Source organism: Lynx canadensis, chromosome D2, assembly GCF_007474595.2.
Source record: "Lynx canadensis isolate LIC74 chromosome D2, mLynCan4.pri.v2, whole genome shotgun sequence".
Lineage (NCBI taxonomy): Eukaryota > Metazoa > Chordata > Mammalia > Carnivora > Felidae > Lynx > Lynx canadensis.
Genome location: NC_044313.2, coordinates 81,978,209 through 81,994,148, shown reverse-complemented (window position 1 = coordinate 81,994,148; position 15,940 = coordinate 81,978,209). Strand labels below are relative to the sequence as shown.

Genomic DNA, 15,940 nt, shown 5'->3' with positions numbered 1-15,940 from the left:
ATTTTTGAGACAGAGGCAGAGAGAGGGGGAGACACAGAAACTGAAGCAGGCTTCAGGCTCTGAGCTGTCAGCACAGAGCCCGATGTGGGGCTCGAACTCACGATCCACGAGATCATGACCTGAGCTGAAGTCAGATGCTCAACTGACTTGAGCCACCCAGACACCCCACTGACTTGGTTTTGTAGATATTATTGACTTCACTATTTGTTTTAACGTCCATACTGGCTTTATAAGTGATTGATCTAATACCTTTACTATATGTTTGTTTTTACCTGTGAAATTATCCTTTCATAATTTTTCTTACTTTTAGCTATTGCCTTTACTTTCCACTTCAAGAAATTGTAAAAGACACTTTAAAGTTTCTTGCAAGAACAGTTTAGTGGTAATGAACTCCTTTATCTTTTGTTTGGGAATCTCTTTACCTCTCCTTCTGTTCTGAATAATAGCCTTCATGGGCAGAATATTCTTGGCTTCAGGTTTGTTTCTTTTCATCCCTTTGAATATATCACGCTACTTCCTCTGGCCTACAAAGTTTCTGCTATAAAATCTGCTAAGAGTCTTACGGGGTTTCCCTTGTATGTAACTGTTCTCTTTTCTCCTGCTGCTTTAAAAACTCTTTATCACTACTGTTTGCCATTTTAATTATTATGTGTCTTAATTATTATGTGGACCTCCTTGGGTTAATCTTGTCGTGGGGTTTCTTTATTTTCTGGATCTGGGTATCTGTTTCCTTCCCTAGACAAGGACAGTTTCAGCTGTTATTTCATCAAATAAATTCTGTGCCCCTTTTCTGTCTCCTCCTTAGGAGATCCTTATAATGCGAATGTGATTACACTCGATGGTGTTGCTGACTTCTCTTAACCTATTCTCATTTTGTATTATTCTTTTTTCTTTTTGCTGTTCAGCTGGTTGCCTTCTGTTACTCTCTCCTCCAGGTCCCTGATCTGTCCTTCTGCCTCCTCTAATCTGTTTATTTTCTCTAGTGTATTTTTCATTTCAGCCATTGAGTTCTTCCTTTTTATATTTTCTTCCTCTTTGTTGAGGTTTCCACTGAGTCCTCCAGTCTTTCCCAAGTCCAGTGAGTATCTTTAGGACCATTACTCTGTATTTTCTATCATGTTGCTTATCTCTGTTTCATATTGCTTATCTCTGTTTCATTTGCGACGTACTTCTCTGTTTCCTCATTTTGTCTGATTCTCCATGTTTGTTTCTATGTGTCAGGTCAGCGATGCTTCCTGGTCAGGACACTAGTGGCCTTGTGTAGAAGGGTTCCCATGGTACCCTGGAGCACAATGCCCCCCTGGTCACCTGGAGCAGCTGCCTCAGGGGTGGCTCCCGTGTGGGCTGCGTGCACCCTACTGTTGTGGCTGAACCGTATCTGCCTTCAGTCCAGTCATCTGCAATGACGTGTCGTGCCCTCTGTGCTTACACGGGGCAAGGTTCAGTCCCTGTGTTCAGCGGCCTGTATGTGACTGCCACAGGCTTGTAGGTGGGCAGGGTCAGTAGTCAGGCAAACTGTCCCCACTTAGTCATTCTCCCACAGCTGTGGGTGCACCACAGGGCAGGGTTTTTCCCCTGTGCTGGCGGCTCAAAGGCTGGGCCATTGGAACTGTGGTGTGCTGGTGTGTGTGATTATCTTTTCTCTCCCAGGACAGCAGTCGCTCCGGATGGATGCCGGCTGAGGTGAGCAGGTTGAATGGGATGGGTCTGTAAGGGAATGTGGGACTGGGGCCTTGCATGCTGCCAAGATCGGTGCAGGGCTTAGCACTGGCTCCCACAAGTGTCTGGCTCGCCAGGCTGGAAAGGGACGAGAACCAGGGCCTGCCAGCACATTTTTCCGGGGAGAAGTCTCCTGAAGATCCCTTCTTCTCCAGTGCACACTCTGTACATAAATGTCCTTCCCGACACTTTGCAAATCGCTCTTTCTGTGCTGTCTTGGCAGCTTATTTATTATGCTCGTTCTTTAAGGGTGGGGACTCCATTTTCTGTTGCCCTCAGGCTCTTCTGGAATTAAAGTACCTGGACCTAAGCCCAGCTGATTTTAAACACTTGGCCAAGTTAAGCCCCACTGTTTTTCAACGCCGAATGGTACGTATGGATCATCATTTTCCCAGTGGGGTCTCTTTCTGCTTCTCCACGCTTGGGGTATCCTCCCCCATCACAGGAGATTTGGTTCCCAACTGTGTCTCTGTGCTTCCAGCCCTTTCCAATGTGGGTTCCACTCCACGATTATCGGGGAAGGCTTCTTCCAACCGTCCTCAGGTTGTTTTCGGAGTTAGCTGTTATCTTGGTGTGTTCCTGTGACGAGTGGAGTTCAGGATTCCCCTGATTCTGCATCTTCCTGACCCCTGGAAATGCTTTTGATTTCCACTCTCCATTATGTCATCTCAGATGGAATTTAAATAATTACCCTCCACAATATAGTTAGAATCAAAGAGATTGGCCATTTAAGTTACTCTCGGGCTTACAAAACACATCTGCGAAGACACATGACTAGAAGGGAAATGTGCATGATTTGAAAATTCTAGTGTCTGAAAGAATTAAGATATTGGGTAGGAACTACTTACATGTATTTCAAAATTAACACTTGAAATGTTAAATTTCATTATATTATTATATATTAAATACCAATATTAATACATAATATAACATCTATATAAATACTAATGTCATATTAACCACTTACACTTTTAAGAAGGTAGTACGGATTGCTAATTCTTTATATTTACCTTCTTTATAACACTTACTGTGTATCAACATGTTCCAAAGAATGAAACAGAATTTGTGGAAAACAGTCACAAACTGGAAGATAAAGCATGATAGCTAATAGAGAATAAAACCAGAGAAATAACTGGAACAATTAAGATTTCTGTGCTAAGTAAAATGATAAAAGATAAATATTTAATAGTCAACTAGTCCTGTTTTATATATGGTATCATTTTATTTTTTATGGGATTATTTTCCTTCTTAGGTTTTTGAAAACAAATGAAAAACTGCTCTGGGTTCCTTTACTATGCTGATGAAAAAAAAAAAAAAGAGGCAGGAAGTGGTCATGTCACTTACTAGGTGAGAGTAGGGGGAGGTCTGTTGCTGTTAGAGACTTCCTATACTAAATCCCTGAGGCTTAGAGGTATCACCTTGTTAGTAAAGAATAGTCACACAAGCGTTTCTTAACTCAAATACTTTCCTTTTTGCTTTCAGAATACCTTCTCCCTGCTGCTGTTTTCCTGGGACAGAAAATGAAAACTGAATGAATTGAACAATAGGATTTGTTTTGACTACGGATATTTTCATGTACGCTGTGACTAATAGCCTAATTATTTTCCTTTTTCTCTTGTCATTTTTTGTTGTCGTTCTTTCTAACAATTAACCTTTAGGACTTTCAGCCTCAATTTAAACAAATAGTGAGAAAGGTAGTCAGTGGCAATATTAATTGGAGCTGAATCACTGGTAGACAAACAATAATGATTCTGAAGTGATTTTGTATATAATAGTTATACTGCTTTTAATGTTGAGGCTTCAGCCCTTCTGCATCTTTAGGAAGAAGCGGGCAGCCCTTACTTCTCCAGGTCATGCCTCTTTATATAGCTTCATGTAGTATTAAGCACATTGTGGGGAATTCACCAACTGTGCATCCCAAGGATGGTGAAAGGGAAGGAAACTGAACCAATGAAAAAGCATCCTGGGGGCACCTGGTGGCTCAGTCAGCTAAGCACCTGACTTTGGCTCAGGTCATGATCTCACAGTTCATGGGTTCGAGCCCCTGACATCAGGCTCTGTGCTAACAGCTCAGAACCTGGAGCCTGCTTCAGATCCTGTGTCTCCCTCTCTCTTCAAAGTAAACATTAAAAAAATTAAACAAAAGCATCCTGGGGCTGCCTGGCTGGCTCAATCAGCTGAGCATCCAACTCTTGATTTTGGCTTAGGTCATGATCTCATGGGTCTGTGGGACAGAGCCCCATGTCAGGCTGTACACTGACAGTCTGGAGCCTGCTTGGGATTCTCTCCCTCTCTCAAAATAAGTAAGCAAACTTGAAAAAATTAAGCACACTGATGGAAGTAGAGAAAGGACCAACCACTGATACTTTCACTCTATTCACTCCTCCAAAGGTTAACTGCTTACTAGCAACTTGAGTTGTCCTGACAGATCAAAATACATCTTACTCAGAAGCCCGGGCTGGTATGTATGAGCCAACAAAATGCAAATCAAGTGAAAGAGGGAGAAAACATGAAATATTTTCTTTCAAAATATATATTGACATTTGATTCCTATGCGTGTCTCATGCCCCATTAGTGGACTTGAGACTGACTTGTGTTTTTCTTGCCTGGTTCAAGAAGTTAATAGAAGCTTAAAATAGTTCCTTTCCCTACATGGCTCATTATTGCTTTCATGTTTACTTCCACCTGTACATCTTCTATTCTAATTACAGCAAATCAGGGAAGATATTTCCAATAAATTAGCGGGTTGAAAGGTCAGGTAGAACCACATTAGGATGAATTAGACATTAACTCATGAATCAGAATGTTAACTTTGTGCAACAGCCTACAAATTATGAGAAGGGGGACCACATCTGTTTTCTCATTGTATCCCCAGCTTCTATCACAATGCCCGGCATATATTCTGTACTCAAACATTACTAAAATAGCTTAGTGCAGATGTTTATCACATCCCCTTATGCCAATACGATACGATCCCTTGTATGCTAGTTTATCTTAAGAAAGATATCATCAATGTAATAAGACACTGACAAGGTAAAAAGAAATCCACTAGACATACACAAGGACGGCAATGAGGATAAGAGTTGACAGGGTGGGGCGCCTGGGTGGCGCAGTCGGTTAAGCGTCCGACTTCAGCCAGGTCACGATCTCGCGGTCCGGGAGTTCGAGCCCCGCGTCAGGCTCTGGGTTGATGGCTCAGAGCCTGGAGCCTGTTTCCGATTCTGTGTCTCCCTCTCTCTCTGCCCCTCCCCCGTTCATGCTCTGTGTCTCTCTGTCCCAAAAATAAATAAACGTTGGAAAAAAAAAAAAAAAAAAAAAAAAAAAGAGTTGACAGGGCAATGTTTCCAAATACAGGAAGTTACCACATGAACACAATTAGGAATGAGACTTTAAAATCAGATAGCTTGGGGCGCCTGGGTGGCGCAGTCGGTTAAGCGTCCGACTTCAGCCAGGTCACGATCTCGCGGTCCGTGAGTTCGAGCCCCGCGTCAGGCTCTGGGCTGATGGCTCAGAGCCTGGAGCCTGTTTCCGATTCTGTGTCTCCCTCTCTCTCTGCCCCTCCCCCGTTCATGCTCTGTCTCTCTCTGTCCCCAAAATAAAAATAAAATCAGATAGCTTATTAAAGACCCATTGGTTCTATTCCGGAATATCTACAAAGAAATGGTCAAAAATAGCATGGCTTATGTTACCCAGTGAAGGAGAACATGAGTGAGACGGGAAGAAATGTGAAAAAAGATGTCACAAGTGAACGTTCAAAAGAACAAGAATGACTTTTGAATGTTTGATCATTCATAGGGAATGATTAAAAGCTCATTCACAGGAAAGAAAGTTTTGGTCTTTTTTTTTAAGTAATCATTTAGGATTGGTAATGATCTTCTAGGACATGAATAAATTTTTAGTTTGCTAGTTATATAAATAAGAGATGGAAAATTAATTCTGCATAATTAAAAGAAACAAGCACTAACTTGGCCAACTTTACTTGCCCTAAAAGGGCAAAAAATAGGTAAATCTAAATCACATTGTTTAAATGAAATACTGCCTATAAGTGGATTACTTTTTTCCTAACATTATCTAAAGCCTGAAACAGATGGCTGGAAAACTTATTAATTTTGAAACCAAGGAGCAGTGTAAAGTCAGAGAAGAAAGTTCCTCGAGAACAACTTCTCAATGTCAGGAAAGGCAGACTGCCCATCTGGACAATGAGCACAGCAATTAAACTGGTAATTAATCCAGATTGCAAGTAGAACGTAACTTTAATTCCCTTCAAGTCACAGCAATGAATTGAATTCTCAGCATATAGTAAACTGATTCTAATATTCAAGTTTAAAAAAAGGCCTGTTTCATGTACCTTGCTAGGTACCATTTCCATACTGGACTAAGCCTGTATCATTAGTTACAAATCTAAAATGTGGTTTCATATTTACTAAAGCGTATATGTATAGTGGGTCATATCCAACACTTATTTTCTGAAATAGAAGCATATGTAACACGTAATATGACTTCAATATTTTTGGACATATGATAGAAATTTCTTAAAATTCCTACCTATCCCTGAGAATGGTCCAGAGCTCTCCACCTAGGCACACTTCCATCAACATATACAAATATTTGCTGTCCTTGAATGTCCTGTACAGTCTGTGAATCGCAAACAAGAAAACAAAGGTTATAAACATGGCTGTCTTTGAAAAGAATGTAGCGCTTTCAGTGCTCAGATTACAGCCTCATACTTGACTTACCAAGCTTGAAATGTTATTAAAAGAATGAGAGAGATCTGTGTACAAATAGGGCAAAGGAGGCAACAGCGTCCCGAGATGTACACAGTTTTGGGGGTTAGTCTGTCCTTTGCAACAAATGGATTAATCCACATGATTATGGACCAAGATGGCCGCTTGGGGTTCCTCCAATCCCAATTTGGTGGGCGCTTTAAGCATGGAATCTTGAGCCCTATTAGTGGTCATAAACATACCGTATACATGGATATAAAGTAGATACAGTTTACAAATATAGATATGTAGTAAATTCCTATGCTGTTCACTTGCACTCACCCTGTTTTCAATAAGGGCCACTGACAAATTACCGAGAACAGGTTTTTCTGCATATGAAAACTCCCCCATTATCCTCATTATTAATGCTCCGAAAATTCAGAGATGGGACAGTCACTTCATTTTTTAAGAGCTTCAAGAAATTACTACTATTCAAATAATTATAGGTAGCAGAGTTTGATTCTTGATATTTTGCCTTTCGAGCTCCAACGGCCGATGCCAGCTTTTGGAGTCACAGAGAGCACACACATGGAATGTGAGAAACTCAGATATCTCCTTTGGGGGAACTGTGTTTTCACAGAATCGGATTCTCTTAAAAAAAAAAAAAAAAAAAAAGGATAGAATCAAACTTCAGGGTTTTTTTTTTTTTCAGGTCTAGCAAAAAAACTTTCTTAAAATCAGATTGAAAACGACGTGTGCTGCGAGAACAAAGCGTGTAACGTAAGCACAGGCCACGGTGGGTTTTGTGGCTGAGTCTCTATGGGGAGCGCGGGGACAGGGTCTCTACCTCACTATGAAGTCGGAATGAGCCCCCTGCATGATCTGCTTCTCCGAGCGAATGTGCTCCTGTTGTCTGGTGTCCACGATGTGGCGTTTCTTGAGAATCTTCATGGCAAACGTCTTGGACTCCTCGCTTTTCAGCTGGACCTTAACGACAGGCAGGGAGAGTTCAGTGAGAAAAAGCCCAGGGCATGAATGTAACAGGGTGCCTTCTTATCCCCAAATCACACGGAGCACTTGAGTGACAGCCCAAACCCTGCCCGAGCCACACAGCGCCTCCCAAGGCCGCAAACTACCGTCCAGTCCCCTTCCACGGGACCAGGTGAATTTTAGGGAGATTCTCAACGAGTTTTGTGCCCACTGGATTGGGAGTGGGAAAGTGTCCTGGATGGTCATCGTGTGATTTTATTTCATATCACGTCATGTGGCTGAGTGTACTTTTACAGTATTTCTCCTCCGACCCAATAAGTATAAAAACTAAATTCTCCAATTTCCCTTCAGGTGAGTGTGGTAGATGTAGGAACATTCCACCGTTGCCCCCTGGCCCTAGCCAACAAACCTTTCTACGGGTATAATATTCAGGGGCATGGGGGCACCTGGGTGGCTCCGTCGGTTGAGCATCTGACCTCAGCTGAGGTCGTGATCTCAGGGCCCACATCGGGCTCGCCGCTGTCTGCACAGAGCTGGCTTCAGATCCTCTGTCCTCCTCTCTCTTCCCTTACCCTGCTTGCGCTCTCCCAAAAGTAAAATAATAACAAATAAATAAAATTCAGCGACAGACCCCTCTCTCTGCTGAGACCGGGGATGAATATACTGTGATTTCTTCTCGTTTTACCTCCTAGTTTTGCCCTTTCCTCCACTGAAAAAAAAAAAAAAAAAAGGTAAAGAAAAAATACAATTTTGTCTTGCAAGAGATTTTGAAAACTGTTTTTTTCTTCTCTGCCCGTATGCAGGATAGCTTTCATCCTGTCCGACCTTGAACCTGACTGCTTGGTCACACTAACTGAGGAGACCTAGGTTGAGCTCGGACGACCCCACTGCTTCCATGCCTCTGTCGCACCCCACGGGGCTCCCGGTGGCTTGCGTTGTTCCAAATCCTACTCCTCAGACTGGCTGCGGGTCTGTGCTCACTGTTTTACAAAAAAAAAAAAAAAAAAAAAACTTCAACAAGGTGACTTGGAAGGAAAGTGAGAGAGAATGGAGCTCATCACTTAATAGCAATAGAGAAGAGTCATCTGGGGCTGTTGAGCGACAGACTCCTCAAGCCCGAATTCTCTGGAACCAATGAAAGGCTTGGGGGAAATAACGGACAAGCTGTTCCCGCTTTTCAGCTCAAGTATCGCTGTCCCCTCTGGTCGTGAATTGGCCCCCCGCTTCATCGGCATGGAGGCGAAATTCTTAAGTGTCCTGTTCAGGCACACGTGTACAGATTGGATCCAGTCTGAGAGGGCATGGCCGTGGCAAGGGCCTGAGAAGAGGGCCCAAGGACACTTCACATAAATGGGCCCCAGTCCGCTGCCAGCATTTGTGAATCCGCAGGACAGGTTAGAGAGGAAAATGGATATTCGAAAACGCCTTAAGCAGACAAAGGCCGTCTACGCCATCTGTGAAACTCTGGAAGACGGCAGATGAGCGTAATTCAAACGGATTCAGCTGTAGTTCATAATAAAACACAAAATGTGAACTCCCACCTCGAAAAGAAATCTAGACAGCATGAAAAATAAGCTGTGTCAGAGGACTAAAAATCAGAGGAGAAATGAAACCGTATTTTCTCTTTGGGGCCTTAGTTTAGTGACTGAAGACTCCTGTGTCGTTTACGCCCCTGATGTAAACGTTATTCATTATTCTTTGCAGTGACAGTGACATACATTTTTCCTTGCGCACAGGGTGGGAGGAGAGGACTCTGCCTTTAGGGTCCCCGGTCTGGACCCGAATCCTGACCTCATTGGGCTGACTGCTTAACAGCTCTGAGCTCCAGTTCTTGCTGAAGATGCCATTGGGCTACTGTACGGAGTTATTGTCGCCTTAAGCGAGAAAGGGCCACCGAATGAGAAGTCACGGATGGCCTCTCTGCTGTGCCCTTGCCCCACCCAGCAGCCTCTGCCGGATAGGGTACCTCAGGTGTTGTCTGCAAAACAAAGCCAGACCCGTCACTCCTCTGCTCAAAACACCCCAGTGGCTTCCCATTTCGCTCATGAAGGCAAAGCCGTCACAAAGGCCTACAAGGTCCTACACCGTCTGGACCCCACTCTCCCCTTACTCACTGTGCCGGGGTCACACTGGCCCTGAGCACATTAAGCAAGTGCGTGCCCCAGGCTATCTGCACGTGCTGTTCTGCCCTAATATTCTCCCACAGATATTCCCGGGAGGACCCTCTGAGTTCCCGAAGTTCTTTGCTCAAATGTTTCCTAATCAGTGTGTCCTCACACCAGCCTATGTCCAAGAGTAACCACCCCCTTCCCTGTGTTATTCTTTTCTATAGCTCTTAGCACAAGCTAATGCACTCAATAGTTTCTTCATTACTTGATGAGTACCTGTGTCCTCTCATTAGACTGTAAGCAACCTGAGATGGGGGATATGTTAAATTCCCTGCCCCTGACACAGAGTAAATGCTTATTAAATATTTGTTGACTGCATGAATCAAAGAAAGAATGCAACAAGCCATGACGATTGATCACTGGCAAAGCCACAACGTGCATCTCTTAACAATGGGCACTAGAATGACAAGCACGTAGCATTTTGTCTTTTCCTTCTGTCCCCAAGTGCCCTTAATTATGCATGGAAGGGAAGAAAAGATTTTTATGTGCCAACACTACACAGGCACTATCCACGGCCAAATAGCTATGTGATTCAGCGTCAAGTTTTCAGTTGTATTTTTACAAGATGTTTTCTTACCCCAACCTTTTCCTTGAATGACCGAGACATGACATTCCCAACCGTAGAGCCTGCTAGATTAATAACACCATCTCTAGGATAATGTCCAGTTGGCTGCCGACAAGCTTGTGGGGTCCATTAGCATCTTGAGACCATGGCCATTACTTAGGGCTCCATTTCCAAGCCTATACTACTCTTTGGCTCCCTTCCAATGAACAAATTCCATGATCCCTAGTATGTTTACCAATTTTGTTATACCCACACCCAGATGTTTGATTTATTTCACTGTAGCCAGTATACTAGGCAGAAATATTTACCCACTTTTCTATTTGAGAGTTTTGAACTGTATATTAGGATGAATCTATGCAGGGAAATAAATGAAGCTCTCGGGGATGTCCAAGAGGAATGGGAACTAACCTTTATGGAGCACACACATGTCCGTGTATGTTATTTTATTTAGTCCTGACATCAACTCTTCATTGAAAGAGGAAGAGATTTTTGTTTTGTTTTGTTTTTAGAAAGACTTCATCATCGATAATAATGGGGTGGGAGGGAGGGGAGGGTGGGTGATGGGTACTGAGGAGGGCACCTTTTGGGATGAGCACTGGGTGTTGTATGGAAACCAATTTGACAATAAATTTCATATATTAAAAAAAATAGCTAATATTATTAAAGTGCTCATATTAGGTGCCAGGAACAGTGCAATAAGTGACTTTTCTCAATGTTCTAGGCAACGCTTTGAGGTACCATTGTCATCCCCATTCTTCAGAGCATCAAACTGAGGAATACCAGAGAGGTTCATATCTTGACCAAGACCAGGATAGAGATGTCAAGTGGCAGAACTGGCTCCATGCTCTTTTTGGCCCAAGCTATTTCCAGAATATGCTGCTTCCCTTCTGCTGAATATAAAACAAATTGACGGCACAGTGACTGATGCTTTACAAATGAGAGTTTAATGGAAATGGCTAACTCAAACTCAGTTTCCTGTAAGTTTCACTCACACTAGACATGTGGTTTAGGACACCAGCCTGAGCCTCACTGTCCATTTTCTAGGGGATCTCAATATATTCTCAGGGATCTGGGGTACCTGACTGATACAATTCCACAAGGAGAAGCCAAGGGTCGAAGTGTGGGGGGGGGGTAGGTGGGGAGGAAGATGGTGGTAACAGTTGTTGGGTAGCAGGTGGCCAATGAGGGGTACATGTTGGCCTTATTAGTTGCCAGTTTAATAAGTATTAATTATAAGAAGTTTACCGAGCCAAATAGTTAATCTACTGAGGCTTTCTGTTTGGTCTCTGCTTGAGTGGAGGCAGTTCTACAGTCCGGAACCACCTTCCTTTGCACTCTGTAAAGACCTTGCCAGCTCCTTAGAGTAGAGCCTTAGAATTTCCACTTCCATTTCAAACTAGAATGACACACGATTCCCGGGATCTCAGCTCTTCACCAGGAAGTCAGAGAGCTTGAGGGGTATTGGTGGAGGTAACTCAACAAACACAGTCTCTTGTGCTGAGTTAATTCCCTGAAAAAATTTCCCCTGATAAATCAATATGTCCGACTCAACATTGTTTGTAACAGCCAAACACAGTCTCTTTAACAAATGGTGCTGGGAGAACTGGACAGCAACATGCAGAAGGATGAAACTAGACCACTTTCTTACACCATTCACAAAAATAAACTCAAAATGGATAAAGGACCTGAATGTGAGACAGGAAACCATCAAAACCCTAGAGGAGAAAGCAGGAAAAAAACCTCCCTGACCTCAGCTGCAGCAATTTCTTACTTGACCCATCTCCAAAGGCAAGGGAATTAAAAGCAAAAATGAACTACTGGGACCTCAGGAAGATAAAAAGCTTCTGCACTGCAAAGGAAACAATCAGCAAAACTAAAAGACAACTAACGGAATGGGAAAAGATATTTGCAAATGACATGGCTAGTATCCAAAATCTATAAAGAGCTCACCAAACTCCACACCCAAAAAACAAATAATCCAGTGAAGAAATGGGCAGAAGACATGAATAGACACTTCTCTAAAGCAGACATCCAGATGGCCAACAGGCACATGAAAAGATGCTCAACGTCGCTCCTCATCAGGGAAATTCAAATCAAAATCACACTGAGTTATCACCTCATGCCAGTCAGAGTGGCTAAAATGAACAAACCAGGAGACTATAGATGCTGGAGAGGATGTGGAGAAATGGGAACCCTCTTGCACTGTTGGTGGGAATGCAAACTGGTGCAGCCACTCTGGAAAACAGTGTGGAGGTTCCTCAAAAAATTAAAAATAGATCTACCTTATGACCCAGCAATAGCACTGCTGGGAATTTACCCAAAGGTACAGGAGTGCTATGCATAGAGGCACTGGCACCCCAATGTTTATAGCAGCACTTTCAATAATAGCCAAATTATGGAAAGAGCCTAAATGTCCATCAACTGACAAATGGATAAAGAAGTTGTGGTTTATATATACAGTGGAATGCTACTTGGCAATGAGAAAGGATGAAATATGGCCTTTTGTAACATCGTGGATGGAACTGGAGAGTGTTATGCTAAGTGAAGCCATACAGAGAAAGATACCATGTTTTCACTCTTATGTGGATCCCGAGAAACTTAACAGAAGACCATGGGGGAGGGGAAGGAAAAAAAAAAAAGGTTAGAGAGGGAGGGAGCCAAAACATAAGAGACTCTTAAAAACTGAGAACAAACTGAGGGTTGATGGGGGGGGGTGGAAGGGAGGGGTGTGTGGGGGGGTGATGGGTATTGAGGAGGGCACCTGTTGGGTTGAGCACTGGTGTTGTATGGAAACCAATTTGACAATAAATTTCATGTTTAAAAAAAAAAACAGCCAAACAATCTAAATGTCCCTGCAGAGAAGCTTGGGGAAAAAATGGTACATCCATGCAATGCAGCTGTAAAAACTATGACTTAAAATGGTGATTTAGCAAAGGGAAGAAAATGAGAGAGGGACAAAACAAGAAACACTCTCAACTATAGAGAACAAAGTGATGGTCACCAGGGGGGAGGCGGGTGGGGGATGGGTTCAACAGGTGATGAGGATTGAGGAGGGCACTTGTGACGAGCACCAGGTGATGTATGGAAGGTTGAATCACTATATCGCACACCTGAAACTGATATTACACTGTATGTTAACTAGCTTGAATTAAAATACTTAGAATTATACTTATTATGGAAAAATAGCCCAAGTTGACTTACATATACATGTGTAACCTTATCTATCTATCATCTATTTATCTGATACAGGATACAAGCCACTGTACATTTTATGACCCTATAAATAGTATTTATATGAATATGTACACATCTAAAATAAATCTAGGAAGAGACGATTGGAAACGTGTTCCCCCATAGGTTAATAATAGTTTTCCCTTAGGGAAATTTTTACATTTTTGAATCCTATATCCCTTTTATGATGGGAAAACACAATGACTTTCATCATGGAAAATACATTTTAAAGTCTCCTTTAAATTGTACTAGCTGTGTATTACTGTCTGGCTCTCTCAAAGGATTTTGGTTCCATGGGAACCACTCTCCTAGAATTGCATGAAAGCAAAGACCTTGAGAAGTGGTACAAAGCAGAACAATCCATTCAGGTTTGGGCTGAACCACACTAACCTGCTCAAGGGACTTGCCATATTCTTGTCTTCAATATAAACGCTCAGAGTCCATGATAGGAATCTGCATTTACTGGGCCTAAGTTATCCGACTTTATCATAAAAGTGTTTTCACAAAACTATTCCATGGCAAATTTGAAGGTGCAACGTAGTTAGCTCTTAATTTTTCCTGTTGGCCAAATGAATTACGCCAAGGCCACGCCTGTCAATTTGAGGTGACGGTGAGGACTTTTTGTAGCGGGGGCAGCTAGAGATAGGAAATCTATAGTGTGGACGGAGGCACGTGGACCCATGCCTTGCTTCCCGGCCCCCCTCTTGTCGGGGAATCCTTCCCAGCCTGGCGGGGTTGGGTGTGCGCCCCAGCTCAGTCGTCCTTTGCAGACTGGCTCACACCCCTGGTGCACAGGCTAGTACCCTGGCGAGATGTGAGCCCTGAAATGTGACTACTTTTGTTTCCATCTCCACCGCTTTTTGGCTTGTGGTCTTGGGCACATTTCTGACACTCTGTCCCTCTCTCCGTATCTGGCACATGAGTTTACATGCGAGGACGAAACAAAAGAGCCCACATAGCTTTCCCAGTCTGGAACAGAGCACACATTCAGTGTGTACTAGCTGCCTTTATTCCTATGGGCTTCCAACATTAAGGTCCCTTCAGGCTAAAGAAATTTCCTCCAAATATGACCCAGCGGAGTCCCGTTCCTAACCCCAATCACCGATCTCCGTCTCACCAGGGAAACACATAAAGGGGTAAGATGCTACTTTCCAAAGATTCCTGGCCCTCGCACCACACAGCTTTTACTCCCAAAATTCCTAGAAAGGGAAAAAGAACAAGAAAATGCTAATACTCACGATCTTCCTCTTATTTATTTTTACAAACAATGCTGTGCTAGACCCAATATTAGAAGGGACAAAAGCTTTATTGATAGTAAAACGTTGCCTCCGTGTGGAGCACTGGGGTGCCATTCGAATGCATCCGTACACGGGCAGAGTGGACCTAAATATGGGAATTTCTGACCCAGGTTTTGACGATTTCTTAACTGCCGAGCTCCAGGTGGTGTCCCAGTGGCACTGACCCGAAGAAGGGAGGCAGGGACCCCAGCATGTTAAAGAGCTGCGAAGACACGCTTGCCAGCAATCAGAACATATGCTTCCTTCCTATCTGCGGCAGGCGCTGGTCTTAAAAAAAGGCTTGTTTCTGGCTGGACCCAATTCCCTGCTCTGACTGGGGAGCTGAGTTATGATTAGAACAACTTTAAAACTCGCTTAGTACCTCAGGGAGAGTTGGTCCGCGGAATCTGTTCATCCAGTGGTCTATTTAATCCATAGTTCATTTTGTGATATAGCTAGATCTTTATTATTTGGAGGAGAAAATGGCTTTCTGAACTACATTGTAATTAAAATGATTTCTTAAATAGGGGCGTCTGGGTAGCTCAATCAGTTAAGGGCCTCTTAATATCGGCCCAGGTCATGATCTCATGGTTTGTAGATTCAAGCCCCGCGTCTGGCTCTGGGCTGACAGTGCACAGATTCTCTCTCTCCCTCTCTCCCCCTCTCTCTCTTTGTGCCTCCTCCGCTAATGCTCTCTCTCTGTCTCTCAAAATAAGTAATAAAAAAATCTTTAAAATGAGTTCTTAAATTAAGGCTGAAACTGACAGTATTACATGGCTTATTATGCAAAATTCCTCTATAACGGGTGCAAATTACATTTCCAAGTGCAACAGGAAAAAGGTGATTCCCTTAATGCCCTCAGTTAGTTACACTAATGCCATGGAACAGAGGTGATGAAGTGAGCTTAGGTAAGCTCATGCAGGATCCCCAGGGTTGAGCCCTGTATGGTTCATGTTTATGATGAATTATGTAACTTCTGGGCCTCAGGAAAGGCCTTAACTCTATTAAATACGAAGGCTCTTTCCAGCTGGGAAACTCTATGCATCTGCAATTTGACATAATGAATATGCATTTATTTTATTTTACTTTTTATTGTATTTTATAGACAGCAGGGGAGAGGGGTAGAGGGAGAGAATCCCAAGCAGGCTCCACGCTCAGCACAGAGCCTCACGTGGGGCTCGATTCCACGACCCTGGGATCATGACCTGAGCCAAGATCAAGAGTAGAGCACTCAACCAAGCCACCCAAGTGCCCCTGGATATGCATTTTTAAAGGATGTTAATTATA

At 43.1% G+C, this 15,940-nt stretch overlaps 1 protein-coding gene and 1 long non-coding RNA gene across 3 annotated transcripts in view; one reads left to right on the top strand and one right to left on the bottom strand.

Moving 5' to 3' along the window:
* Positions 1 to 15,940, bottom strand: part of PRKG1 (protein kinase cGMP-dependent 1) — a 1,158,696-nt gene that overhangs the window by 19,285 nt on the left and 1,123,471 nt on the right. For both annotated transcript variants that reach the window (XM_030334044.1, XM_032595293.1), the window contains 2 exons: positions 7,270 to 7,409; positions 6,265 to 6,354 (listed from right to left, as the gene is read on the bottom strand). In XM_030334044.1, the coding sequence (XP_030189904.1) occupies positions 6,265 to 6,354; positions 7,270 to 7,409 (230 nt within the window). The remainder of the gene's footprint in view (positions 1 to 6,264; positions 6,355 to 7,269; positions 7,410 to 15,940) is intronic.
* Positions 1,640 to 3,340, top strand: LOC115526772. Its single transcript, XR_003972752.1, has 3 exons — positions 1,640 to 1,683; positions 1,999 to 2,088; positions 3,202 to 3,340. It is a non-coding gene; the product is annotated as an uncharacterized LOC115526772 (long non-coding RNA).